We start from the raw sequence: 12,816 nt of genomic DNA, 5'->3' as shown, positions 1-12,816 counted from the left end.
CGGTCCCTGGAGCTCTCTGAGAAAGGGTCCATGTAGTGAAGCCAGCTTGCAGCGGGTTAAATAAATAAATAATGAGGAGATGGAAGCAATGGGTATGGGCAGTAAAAGGGGAAAAGAAACACATAATTTCTCTTGAAGACTTAGGCAAAGACTTTGTCCAGATAGTAGAGACCTAAAACAGTTGGGGGGTAGGAAGGACTAAATTGATGAGAAAAATGATGATACAGGAGTGGGGACCATCTCAGCACATTGCACCATCAGCAGGGCAGAAGAGAAGATGCAGGAGCACAGGCTGGGAATGTGGCCTCTCCCTGTGAAGCTGCAGGTTTGAAGGCCTGAACACTTGAAGAGTGGGGCAGCCACATGCATGTAAGATATAGTGAGATGGATCCAAGGCAGTGCGTATGAGAGGTGGGGGTGCTGACCCCAGAGCCTCTCTTCAACATAAACTAGCAGGAACCATCCATTCCAGAGAATCAGGGAATCAGCAAGGGGGAGGCAAGCAGAGAAATTCCTAGTGCTGTGGCCTACAGAACTGGATGCCTTTTGTTCTTGAAGCAGAGCACTGAAATCTTTTTTTTTTTTTTTTTTAATCCCCAGAAGATGTGTATGTACTACCAGGTTTGTGACCATTCTCCTCCAAGGATCAGCTGGGCAGTCTCTGGTGGCAGTGCCATCTGTGCTGACCTGAAAAGGCAGGATGTAGACTAAGCAGGTACACAGGTCTGCATGATGCTGCCTTTTTCACTAGCATCAATTCACTCATTGATTCATTCAAGAAGGATTTATTCAGCTTGATTGGAGGCATACTAATGCTCACTGTTTCCTCAGAGGCCCACCCCTGCGGTGGGAAAAGGGATTGACAAACTCCTAACCTGCAGGCCAGTCCCCTTCACAGACTTTATGTCCTTTACTGTCTCCCTAGGCTCTCAGTTTTCATCCAGGGGAATCCAGCCCATGCCATCTCTGGAGGGTTTGCCTGAACAGCAGAGGTTTCATGCTCTCTAGTAGCCCCAACCCCTCTACTGCTGAGAAAAAATGCTTGGAGTTCCATGAAGGCTTAGGGGAGGTGGTGATATCTGTCTTCTTCACCAAGTCAAAGTGGCAGTACCCCCAACCCTTTCAGAAGGGATTGTTGGCAGGGTGGGGGAAGAGCTGGATAAATGGATGATGGAGGTGGGCAAGATTGGGGGAGGATGTCACATTATTAATGCCCACTGCCTCCCTCCCCCATCACTCACCCCCTTCAGATTGAGGCTTTCTGAGAACACTGAAGTGCTGGTGGCTTTGTGTGGGAAAAAAGCCTACTCCTTTCTTTCTCTTCCTTATCTTCCTGCCCAGATGCCCAAATATCATTCCTGGTTCCCTGGAGAGAAAAGACCCCTTACCCTGCCCTAGGCGCCAGGCTGCCAGCCCATCTGCTAGGGAGAAAGGAGGGGCAGAGTTTTCCCCAGGAGATCCTGGAGAATCAATTGGAAGATCTGTGCTCCCAGGGAGACCTATCTACTAGACTTAGAAGGCATTTCGGCTCACACGGGTAACTGGCAGCTTGCAGTAGAGCACCGGAGTGGGCTGCAGCGGAGGGGCTAGAGCTGGCACATGGGGGTGGGGTACTTTGGCCACCACGTGTTCGAGGCAGGCCAAGCTGCTCATCGGTGCCCACCCTCCGAGGGATGGTAAGAACATCCCCCTCCAGGCGCCCAGTCTCACCGGCTCAGAGGCGCCAGGATACCACCCCCCCGTCACCCCCCCCTCCGGGCCGGGGCGGGCCGGGGAAGGTAATGTAATTCCAACCCAGCTAACCCGATTATGGCGGCCTGCACCGGGCCGGGTGGCGGCAGGGGCGGGTCTAAGGCGCAGGGGCCCGGCCGGCCCGGGGTCCCATCCCGGGGAAGGATGCAGAGTTCACAAGCTCCCAGCTCCTGGGTCCACGGCCAGAGGTCACAAGGTCACCGAGAGGCTTCGGTCTTTCCCTACCTCCTTTCTCTGACACGCTCCAGACACAGTTTCCTGGACTTGGGTGGGGTGAAGCAGCTATGCGAAATGAGGCGGTTAGGATCCTCCGAAGACTTCAGTGAGGTCCCAAGTGTCGCCTGTGGCGATTTCGTCCTCCCGCCATTGGGGGTGGGCAGAAGTGTGTGAGAACAGACTTCCTAGGTGCGGAGTGGAGGGGCAGAGTCCCTCGTTGGTGGTTCCCTGTGGGGCGCAGAACGCTAGCCTCAAGTCCCCACCGACCCGAGTTGGCTCGGATGGAGCCACGGGTCCGCTTTACACCGATGTCAGAAAATCGAAATTCTAAGAAACACTAGGCACCCATTACTGGCGCCCCCGAATGGAGCTAGGGCCCCTGCGCGAGAGCCGGGAGGAGCACCGGGATCACTGGCCCAGAGTAGTTGTTCCCCGCCCTAGTCCACCGGACGCCCTGCCACCGCCTTCCCACACCTGTCCTCTTCCCCGGACTCCAACTCGCCGGCGCCGTTACCCAGACGCTTCCCATCGCAGCCAGAAAGCCACAACGAGATTTGGTCTTCGAGAGCGTTTAGGCGGGGCCCACAACGAATCCGGGAGTCGTCAGGTAGGACCCATCGGGAGGCGAAGAGTGGGGGCTGTGGGAGGAGGCACCTGCAAGGAAACCGGTGAGGCCGAGGAAACCCCTAAGGCAGAGGCCAGCGAGGATGGAGTTGCCTTGCGCATCTCGGCTGACTCAGCGCGCAGCGGCCCAAGCTCTGGCCCCTCCCGTGCGAGTTCATAACACCCTTGCCACCTTCCCGCCTCCAACACCCCCACCATTCCCGCCGGCCAGTCTTCCTCGCGCTTGGAGCAAACAGGCGTCTCTTCCCCTTTAACGGGCCCGGCCCCGCCCCTGCCCTACCCCCAGCCCCCACTGCCCACCCGAGGCTGATCTGTCAGTCACTGCCCCAGCCAGAGCCGGCCAACCCTCCCCACCCCGGACTCGGGCAGAGGCCCTGGCAGTCGAGCGTCCATCTGCGCTTCGGAGTCAGCAAGGGCGGTCCTGGGGCCCTAGTCGGTCGCGCTCCCCCGGGATGCAAGTCCCTGCGCCGACGCCCGGCAGAGGCCGGCACGGGCGCGGTTACTCCCAGTACACAGGGATGAAGATGTCTTGGGGGCCCCGGCGCCTCTCCGCGGCCAGCCCCGCAGGCCCCTGAGGCCACCGCCCCAAACGCTCCGCTGCTGGACTCCCAGAGCTGTTTGGGGCTCCCTCCCCAACCGCCAAACCTCCTGAGGTCCTCCTTGACCCGGACCCATGGAACCGGCGGTGCTGGCCTCGCACAACCTCCCGCACCACGAGCCAATCAGCTTCGGCATCGATCAGATCCTGAGCTGCCCGGAGCCCCCCGGGAGCGGCCTAGGCCCGGGTCGCGCGGGCCAGGGCCATGGGGAGAGTGCGGCGTTCTCGGGTGGATTTCACGGAGCCTCAAGCTACGGCCCCGCGGGCTCTCTGGCCCCGCTGCCAGGCAGCTCTGGTGTGGGCCCGGGCGGCGTGATTCGCGTCCCGGCGCACCGCCCGCTGCCAGTGCAGCCGCCCGCGGGAGGCACGCCTGCGGTTCCTGGACCCTCGGGTTTGGGCGGCGCCGGGGGCCTAGCGGGACTCACCTTCCCTTGGATGGACAGCGGCCGCCGCTATGCCAAGGACCGGCTCACGGGTGAGGTTGCCAGATCCCTCCAGCGTCATGCCCCACACTAACCCGGTTTCCTCATCTTTGACCCTTCTGCTCCAACTCAAGGTCCCCTTTCGTACCCTCCGCCCCTAATCCCAGGGGATCCTCCCTCAACTGGTAGCTCTTGGTCCCGATGCTGAGAGGCGCTGGGGAGGTTAGCTGCCGTCGATGTCCGCGCCCTCCTCTGCAGTTCACTGTCCACACCGCGGGAAGGGCAGGGTGAAGTTACGGGGGACGTCTCTCCCTCACCCAAGGGGGAGGGCCATTTCCGAGGCCCTTTCTTGTCTGAAAGCCTCTGCTGGCGCGGGGTCGAGCTTGGGGCACAGTAGGGACCGGGCGCGGGAGCTCTGCGGCCTCGGCAGCCGCGCTCTCTTCTCAGTGACACCTAGGGCCGCCCCGAAAAACCTGCCTTGCTCTTTCTTCCTCCCTGTAGCGGCGCTCTCTCCCTTCTCCGGGACGCGCCGTATAGGTCACCCCTACCAAAACCGGACCCCCCCAAAGCGGAAGAAGCCGCGCACATCCTTCTCCCGCTCGCAGGTGCTGGAGCTGGAGCGGCGCTTCCTGCGCCAGAAGTACCTGGCCTCGGCCGAGAGGGCGGCGCTGGCCAAGGCCCTGCGCATGACCGACGCGCAGGTCAAGACGTGGTTCCAGAACCGGCGCACCAAGTGGCGGTGAGGCGCGGGGCGGGCGAGGGACCGGGCCGGCCCAAGTGGCGGTGAGGCGCGGCGCGGGGCTGGCGAGGGGCTGGCGAGGGCCGGCCTCGCTGACCCCGCGTCTCCGCCCGCCCAGGCGCCAGACGGCCGAGGAGCGCGAGGCGGAGCGGCACCGTGCGGGCCGACTGCTTCTGCACCTGCAGCAGGACGCGCTACCGCGGCCGCTGCGGCCGCCGCTGCCCCCGGACCCGCTCTGCCTGCACAACTCCTCGCTCTTCGCGCTGCAGAACCTGCAGCCCTGGGCCGAGGACAACAAGGTGGCTTCCGTGTCCGGGCTCGCCTCAGTGGTGTGAGCAACGCCTGCCCGACCTGCCGAGCGCTCTTTTCCGGACCGAGGCGCCGCGTGGAGCCCCGGGCCCGGGGCCTTGGAGCGCACGGCCGCCCACGCCGTGGTTCCGTAGCCGTGGAGCGTGTGAGGAGGAGCTGGCTTTGAGGCTAGCGTCGAGGGCTCCTCGGCCACCGCCGGCTCCCAGGCCGGCGCTGCGCGATTGCCCGGAGCGCTTAAACGCGCCCTTTCCCGCCATTTTTCACTTAGACTGTTGCACCGCTGCAGGAACCCGGGGCGCTGAGGGGGCGGGACCTGCAGTACGATAGCCAATGAGGTGCGGGGAGGGGGGCTGGCCGGCCAATGGCTTGCACTCTTGAGGGACTCCGGATTCTTCCGTGAGTGGGTGGGAGCTGGGGTTCTGCCAGGCAGGAGCAGGTTTGCAGGCCGGGTTCGGATCCGGCGCCTGCAGCCTGCACGGGCTGGGTCTGTACCAAAGGTGTGAAGGAAGGAAGGGATACGCCAACCACAGAGGAGTTATGGAGGAGGTGGTGGAGAGCGAGTCTGACTGACTGTGACAGGAACCAGAGGGTTATCTATGCTGGGCGTCTCATCCTTCAACTGTAAAATAATCGCTAAGGACTCTGAACCCTATGTTGTCTGTGTGTTTAACCTGCTGTCTGCATCCTCCCACTTGAGCCTCACAAGTGGGTGGCAGGCGAGACGGATACTTACTCGATGGAAGAGAAAACCTGGGAACACTAATCTGGCTCTGGTGTCCCTCAGGGGCAGAGAGGGAAGAGGGCGGAGCAATGGACAAAGTTAATGGGCCTAGTGGAGTTAGGGTGAGCAGAATTTGGCAAATAAAGGAAGTGATAGGCCTAAAAATAATCAAAGATAATTCCTAGGTTGGAAATGTAAAGGATCAAGAAATCAGTGGTGTTGTGGATGATGAAAAGAAAATTGGGAAGACAGGACCAAGATTAACTCTGCAGGCAAAACTAAGTGCTAGACCTATAGAGAATAAATTCTGGAAATGTGCCTTTTGGAGGAGGTCAGTTGACATCTGCATAGAGGTGGAAATACATGGCATGATGAGAACAGACAGAATGTCCAAGGGAGGAAACTCTGAGGAGAAAAGCAGAGTTCTAAGGATTAAATGTTTCTTTCCATCAGTTTCTATAAACACATTTACAATGCACAAGATGATTGACGATTATCAAAATTAATAGTCCAAGGAAAGAAAAGGGAATGGAGTACCCAGCTGGAAAGAGAAAAACATGATGTCCCTGAAGCTGTTAGAAAAACTTGTGGGTGGGTCAGGAGCCACTGAGAAGCTTGTTGATGGCAAGTTAAGAGTTTGCGTGTGGCTGCAATAGCCTTGAGGTTTAAGAAGGAGCAGGATTTAAGTTGTATGAGAAAAAAAGGGAGGATTTTGTCTCATTCTTTTAGCACCCCCATTCTTCTTTCTCCCTTGGAGACAAGAGCAGTGTGATAGAGAGAGGTAAGCTTTAGGCAGGGTTAGAGGCCAAATGTAGTCAAACTACTCCTGTTCCATGTTAGTAACACCTAGGTCAGTCATAGCACAAAGGCTTGACCAGAGGTGGGAAGCAGGAAAGAGGATATCACTGTTGGAGTTGACCCTGATTCTTTCATATTGTGTCATCTCTAATTCATGGATATTGCAAATGCTGCTGCAGAACCAAATTCAGATTTGACACCACATAAAAAGAACTTTTATAGACCAAAAGGAAGCACATGGATAGGTTTGGCGTAAGTTGGGGGTATGCAGGGCATGTCAGTTCCTCTCCAATAAATAGAAAAAAAGCTAAGGAAAGGGTCCTACCCTGTTTAGACTGTGGCTTACCCAATTCACTCCACTCCCAGCCCACCATTTCTTAGGACTCAGGTTCCAGTATTTACATTTGACCCTTAACTTTGGGCTTCTAAATCTGGCTGGCTGCCTAGGTGCTAGCCTGAGGGAAGATCTAATGTGAAGAGATGAGCTCCGCTTCACTCCGCAGGCAGGTCATTGAAGGGCACAGGCATCTCCAAGCTTTTGGGTGGAGGAAGATTTACTCCTTGTTGAAGAATCTGCCATTTCTTCCCTCAGCTGATTCAGGAGGTCTCTGCTCTCACTAGGGGGTAAGTTACTTAGGAAGTATGGAGGGGCCAATTCCACCAGCCTGACAGAGACAGTCATAATTAGATGATTTCTTTATCCTCTTTTATAATGCATATTGTTAAATTTCTTACTACCCCTTCCACAAACCCTGTCTCCTCAAATTGTGTGTTGCTGCAAACCACTAAGACCCCCTCCTCTTTTTAGGCTAAGTCCCCAGCTATAATTTTGGCCCCAGCAAGAGGAATGGGCAGTGTAGGAGAGGCATCAAGGAACTCACATCTGTGGTTGAATCTCAGAAACAATGGAAAGGCAGTTGTCTTTGGAAATGGAGAAATTGTGGTAAAGCACCCATGGCGGGGGTCTGGCAGGAGCCCTGCGGCTTCGGTAGCAGCAGTATGGGGACAGCTGGGCCACATGCTTATGGGTTAGGAGCAGGTAATTTCCAGTTCCGTCTGTGTCTCGGGCCACCTCATTGAAAGATAAAGGTATTGAAGGAATAAGTGAGAGTAAAGTGTCAGTCAGCAGAAGAAAGAGAAGGGGGTTGAGAAAGAATTTTTAGCAAGGGTGGTGAGAGTATTAAAAGTAAAGCATACCTCTAGATGTTACAGCCCTACCATACTACCATACTGTATGGCATTTCCATAGCCCCTTGTATCCTAAAACCTCAAAGGAAAAGTTTCTTCTGGTCCTAAAGAATCCTTTGAATGGCCACCTGGACCCCAATTTCCAATTGCCAATCCCGAAGATTGGCCATACACCAATCTTTGTTCCTTCTACTTTCTGCTCCTTTTATGACCCTCACCCCAACTTTTTCCCCTAACCTTAAGGAAGTATCCTGACACCAGTGCTTTTTGAAGGTCTCTGCGATTCTGCTCAGAGCCAAAGGCTGGTTGAGACAAGGGAAGTTCAATCTGTTGCATGAGTTCTAGGAGTTCTCCCCGAAGTTTATGGGCTTGGCACAATGCTGCCCAGTTTAGACCCCGAGCTTGGCACCAAGCCTTGTCTGCTCCACCTAGGAATAGAAAGGGACCAGCTATAGCTAAAGTCCTTGAGACCCCCAAAAGAACCCAACACTTGGCCAAAGGGCTTCCTTTTCCTGGGAATACAGGTCTGTCGGCTGGTTGCACACCACTTCCTCTTTGGAAAATCTGGGATTCAGTAAGAGGATGCAGAGTGGACTACTCACTCTGTACAAAGGCTTCATACACCTGGATCAAAGAGCTGTGATCACCATCCACATGTTCTAGTGCCCGACGCAGGGCAGCTTCTTCTGCACAGAGTGGAGGACGAGTAAACCCAGGGGCAGCTGGAGGCAGAAGAGAGGAAGCTCATTTTGGGGCATGAGAAAGGATAGCAGTACATTGAAAAGGTATAAATGTCACTTTGGGAACTTTATAAAAGACTTCTAGATGCTATGCACTTTATTAGACATTAAAGATAAATAAATGAAAAACAGTCTTCGCCCTCAAGAAGCTCAGGAGAGATCAAGTAAGCAAACTTGATGAGCCCAATAGGTGTGTGGGTCAATATTTAAAGTTTGAGTAGGAATTAGTTCAGTGGATAGGGGCAGAGGGAGTATTCTAGAGAGTGGGAATAGCCTGTTTGGAGAACTGCAAGCACCTAGTATTATGGGTGAAGGGAATGGCATGTGTGGCAGGGTGGCAGGAGATAAAGCCGGAAAGGCAGGTACGGGCCAGGTTAGGAGAGGCTGGATATGCTGTGCAAATGAGTTTACATTCTGTCTGGAAGGTAGAGAATAGCTGATGAAGAAGAGTTTTTAAGAGAGTCCACATGTTTGGAAGGAGTTCACATGACTAGTTAGGAGGCTACTAAAGGAATCCAGCTGAGCAGTGATAAGGAGCTAACACTGGCACTGACTGTGAGTATGGAGAAGAACAGGTAAATTAAAAAAAATTAGGAGATAAAAATGAAAAAATCTGGAGGAAGATTAGTCTAGAATGATGATAGTAGAGCTGCAGAGATGATGGTATGCTTTTGTGGTGATGGTGGTGGTGGTGAGGGGGTAGTTTTTAAAAAGTGCTCAGGCTCAACAACAATCAATAACAACAACAACAAAAGTGCTTGAGTTCAGTTCTGGGTTGAAGTATTACGAACAATTCTGATAGAAATGTCCATCAGGAGTTAGATATACAAATCAAAGATTCAGAAGAATGATATTGTGGCATTTCAGACCATGGGTGTGAATGAACTTGCTCAGAGAGTTCAGGGAATGAGAAGACAAAAGAGGCAAGGATAGAACCCCGAGGTCCAACTTAGAGTGGACAAGCAGAGGATGAAGCAGAGGAGGAAGAGCTCAAGTAAGAGATTAAGGGAATGGCCAGAGAGGTAGGGTGAAGACCACAAGGAGTAGGTCACAGAGGCTTAGGGAGGGGGCAATTTCAAGGCGGGAGTGGTTGGTGTTCTCAAGTAAAGTCATGAACAAGGGCTCAAAAGTGTTCATCAGATTAGGTCTCTAGCAGGCCACTGGTGAGCAGAAGGCTGTGTCGGTGTTGTGGTGGGCCTGAAGCGGGAATGCAGTGGACAAGGAATAGCCTAGATTGAACAGGATAGAGATTATTCTGTATAGCTGAAGGGGAGTATAGGGTTGAGGAAGAGGGGTGCAGTTTTAGTAATAACAGCAGAGATTTAAGCATGTTGAGGGGCAAGAACCAATAGAGAGACAGGAGAGGGATAAGTGACGAAGCCTAGGTCTTCAGGCACTGTGAGGGCTGGGAACTAGAGCAAAGGGGAAGGGGCTTGCTTTAGGAGCACCAGAGCATAAAAGGGAAGGCCTGAAGCGGCCCTAAGAGCCAGAGAGAGAAGTGATCTATACCAGTGAGCATGGCGGCCAGGGTGAGCATCTCATCCACACAGTCATACTCGCACGAGGCCAGCAGGGCTTTGGCCAGCTCAGGGGCCAGGGGAAACTCGGATAGGACAACTCCCAGGTCTGACAGGTCCCCATCATCATCCAGGGCTGCCAGATAGTCTAAGTCTTCCAGGGCCTGCATCAGCGCTTCTGGAGCTGGAGAGGGAACAAGGCTCGCAGGGCAGGGGGTCTCAGAGCCTGGACAGTAGGACTTGGGCAGGAGGGGCGCTCACCAGGCCGGTCCAGGAAGTGACACTCCCCTGGCTCTGCAATCTGTCTCCTCTTCAGCATTAATATCAGGGGGCTCAGATTCTCCTCACACACCCTGGGTTGGGGCAGCGGGGGAGCCTCTAGTTCTAGGAAGGGCTTAGGATACAGGCAGACACAGGATCCTGAGGGGAGAAAGACCTGGGAAAGAAGACCACTGTAGATTTCTCAGCGCTCGTGGGTCGGTGACTCTTTTTGTGTTTGATCTCATCGAGGGCAAAGGCTCTTACCTGGTGGGATCCCTGTTGCCCGCAGTCGTCTTGCTTCTGCCTGACACTTGCTGATTGGTCTCAACACTTGGGATTCTGCTCGGATCTGAGGACTGTAAACCTGTCACCGCCCCCCAACCAAGGCCAAGACAGATGAGAACGGGCTATTTCTATCTTTAGCCCAAATGTCCCCTCACCTCTCTTTCACTCACACTTCGAAGCTCCAGTCCCGAGTCAATGACATGTCGGATGGAAGGGAGGGAGAAGGAGAAGTCGGCCAGCCAGTGAGTGACCACAACCTTTCGGGAACTCGATTCTGTGTCCTCGTACACAGCCTGAACAGTTTGTCCGAGGTCTGGGTGAAGGGGCAGTATCCGTGGTGGAGACCCTTGGTTCTCCAAGGACCCCACCTCTCTGGACAAGGACTCACAGCACAGGGAAATTTCCTGAGGAGAGGGGTGGGCTGTTAGAGTAGTTCTCACCTTTGTGGGTCACAGACCCCTTTGAAAAACTGATAAAAAGCTGTGGCCCTTCACTCTGAAAAAATGCACGTACTCATAAATCTGGGGTGTTATAATTTCAGGAGCTCACTGAACCGCAAGTCTCTGCATTGTATGGAATCAAAAAGAGGGTGGTAGACTTCTTCACCCTGAAACCCCAGAGTTTTTCCTCAGGACCCCAACAGAGAGTACGTAGTAGAACTCCAATGTTCCTAACAAGCATTGCTCCCATTCCCCCTGGGATAGGAAGGGGAGGACATGAGACATGAATACCTCCTTTTGCATCCCATTTTTTACCTCCTCACTGGGCAGGTACACTAGCACATCTCCTGGAGCCTCCTTCTGACACAATTCAAGCACAGCTTGGCAGGCAGCTTCCACTCTATCAGTAGGGACAGTGTCCCTGTAGATGGGAGTGGGACACCTGCCAGTCTCTCTGGGTACATGCACAATAGGAGGATTGCCCCAGAAGGCTTGGAGTTTAGGTGCAAGGGCTGGGTCAGTAACCACAACCACTCTGGGGTCCCCTGGAAGGTTTCCCAGCCTGGCATCTCGCAGGAGCCCCTGGAGCAAATCTGAGGCCACTGACCGCTCCTGAGCCTCATCCAGCACCAGCACACCCCACGCTCCAGTGCCCTTGGTTGAGGCCAACTCCTGCAGAAGCAGCCTGTCCCAGCAGAACCTGTTGACATTGGCAGTGGGCAGAGGAGTCAGTGTGGACATTGACCAGCCCCAGAAGTCCAGAGGAGCTTCTCCCCAGGAGGCCTAGATTCTGATAGTAAAGGTTAGAAAAATACCCTGTGACTGACTTCCTGAGCCCATGGACCTTTACCTGTGACCTACAACCCCACTGATGACACTGTTTACAAGCTGCACTCCAGTTAGGAGAGCGAGGCTTTCATGATGAGGGTGAGGTTGAATGTCTGAGGTCCCTGCTGGGGTTAAAGGGCTCAATTCAGCAGTTGCATCACGCATGATTTAAAGGGTGAGCTAGGCTGAGGGAGGGTTTGGTGAGATGTCAGAAGACTGGGCTTGTTTCTACTGGGAGAGGGGAAGGAGATTTGGGTCAGGCCTGCAGCAGGCCACACCTGAGCAGGGTGTCAGGCCCAGTGCAGTCTTCTTGGGGGATGCTGTATCCAACCTCATGACCCAGGGTCAGGTCCATTTCATCAGCAACTCGCAGGGCCAAGCTCAGGGCTGCCAGAGGGTAGGGCTGAGTCACAGTTACCCGGCCCTTCTGGAAACCCTTGGCCAGCACAAACTCTGCACACCACTGTGGGATCTGGGGTAAGGGTAGGGAAGGACAACCAGTCAGCAAGATGTAGAACTCCAGTCAAAAGTGCTGGGGGAGCTGCAGCCAATTTGATCGCTCATTTGGGGAGTCCCCTGACCCTTCACCAGCTACCCTGGGGCCAGCCTGTCTCCCTTTGCCTACCTCCCCTATTACTCCACACAGCTCCACAATCCACCCCCCCCCCCGCCCATTCCCAGGAAGAGCCAGGTCTCTAGCCTCTTCGTTTGTCCACTCCCAGAATCTCCCCTGACCTGGGTGCTCTTGCCAGAGCCAGGCACTCCAGACACCAGCACCACTCCACTGGGGCTACTCTCCAAGTGCTCCAAGAAGATAAAGCGAGCAGCCCAGATAGGCAAGGATCGGCGCTGCTCAAGCAGCTTGTAGTAGTGGGAAGAGAAGGGAAGCCCATCAAAGGGGTTCACGGCCAGTTCAGGCTCCCCAGGGTCTGGGCCAGACTCTTCTTCCAGCCTGAGAAACTGAGAGGCCATGGTGGCTGTCTAGCAGGACCTATAGAAGGGAGGGCAGTTTTTGGTGCCATCTTCCCACCTCAGCCCTGATCCCTAACCTGTACCCTCAGGTGATAATGCACTGGGGTCCGACATTCCTAATATTTCTTGCCTGCCAGGAAACAGCGAAGAGTTGAGTCTCCAAGTAAGGGACTATCAAAAGTGGACTATTACTCTGCAGTCAGGTAGTAAAAATCCTGAGTAACACAGGGCTCCTCGGGGCAGCAGGAATTCTATGAGACCTGGTAACCTGTGGGAAGGTCCCCAGGGGAAAAGAATGAAGAATCGGAGGAGGAGGGGGCAGGAATCAGGGAGCAGGGCCACAAGGATCCTGGATTCAAACCTGCTTGCAGCTCTGAGACGTGTCAGGATGGCAGCCAGTTCCAGA

At 54.6% G+C, this 12,816-nt stretch overlaps 2 protein-coding genes across 2 annotated transcripts; one reads left to right on the top strand and one right to left on the bottom strand.

Annotated features, from left to right (window-relative positions):
* Positions 1-3,173: 3,173 nt before the first annotated feature.
* Positions 3,174-4,963, top strand: TLX2 (T cell leukemia homeobox 2). The gene is made up of 3 exons (XM_057743561.1): positions 3,174-3,665; positions 4,114-4,351; positions 4,470-4,963. The coding sequence occupies exons 1-3, from the start codon at positions 3,266-3,268 to the stop codon at positions 4,684-4,686; spliced, it is 855 nt and encodes a 284-aa protein (XP_057599544.1). The 5' UTR covers positions 3,174-3,265; the 3' UTR covers positions 4,687-4,963.
* Positions 4,964-6,406: 1,443 nt separating this feature from the next.
* DQX1 (DEAQ-box RNA dependent ATPase 1) lies at positions 6,407-12,586 on the bottom strand. The gene is made up of 11 exons (XM_057743562.1): positions 12,174-12,586; positions 11,717-11,910; positions 10,926-11,310; positions 10,341-10,574; positions 10,150-10,234; positions 9,886-10,044; positions 9,617-9,808; positions 7,970-8,089; positions 7,605-7,795; positions 7,061-7,251; positions 6,407-6,844 (listed from the first exon to the last, which is right to left on the bottom strand). The coding sequence occupies exons 1-11, from the start codon at positions 12,408-12,410 to the stop codon at positions 6,688-6,690; spliced, it is 2,145 nt and encodes a 714-aa protein (XP_057599545.1). The 5' UTR covers positions 12,411-12,586; the 3' UTR covers positions 6,407-6,687.
* Positions 12,587-12,816: the final 230 nt, after the last annotated feature.

Source organism: Hippopotamus amphibius, chromosome 7, assembly GCF_030028045.1.
Source record: "Hippopotamus amphibius kiboko isolate mHipAmp2 chromosome 7, mHipAmp2.hap2, whole genome shotgun sequence".
NCBI lineage: Eukaryota > Metazoa > Chordata > Mammalia > Artiodactyla > Hippopotamidae > Hippopotamus > Hippopotamus amphibius.
The sequence above is the reverse complement of the archived record's forward strand: the minus strand, read 5'-3'. Positions and strand labels throughout refer to the sequence as shown.

What these genes read in the sequence shown, in the direction of transcription:
- TLX2 (XM_057743561.1), top strand. Translation starts at nt 3,266, where the DNA reads ATGGAACCGGCGGTGCTGGCCTCGCACAACCTCCCGCACCACGAGCCA. An exon ending in TGCCAAGGACCGGCTCACGG is followed by an intron (nt 3,666 to 4,113) that starts GTGAGGTTGCCA and finishes TCCTCCCTGTAG; the next exon opens with CGGCGCTCTCTCCCTTCTCC. An exon ending in AACCGGCGCACCAAGTGGCG is followed by an intron (nt 4,352 to 4,469) that starts GTGAGGCGCGGG and finishes CCGCCCGCCCAG; the next exon opens with GCGCCAGACGGCCGAGGAGC.
- DQX1 (XM_057743562.1), bottom strand. Translation starts at nt 12,410, where the DNA reads ATGGCCTCTCAGTTTCTCAGGCTGGAAGAAGAGTCTGGCCCAGACCCT. An exon ending in GGGCCTGACACCCTGCTCAG is followed by an intron (nt 11,311 to 11,716) that starts GTGTGGCCTGCT and finishes CAATGTCAACAG; the next exon opens with GTTCTGCTGGGACAGGCTGC. An exon ending in TGTACCTGCCCAGTGAGGAG is followed by an intron (nt 10,575 to 10,925) that starts GTAAAAAATGGG and finishes CCCTCTCCTCAG; the next exon opens with GAAATTTCCCTGTGCTGTGA.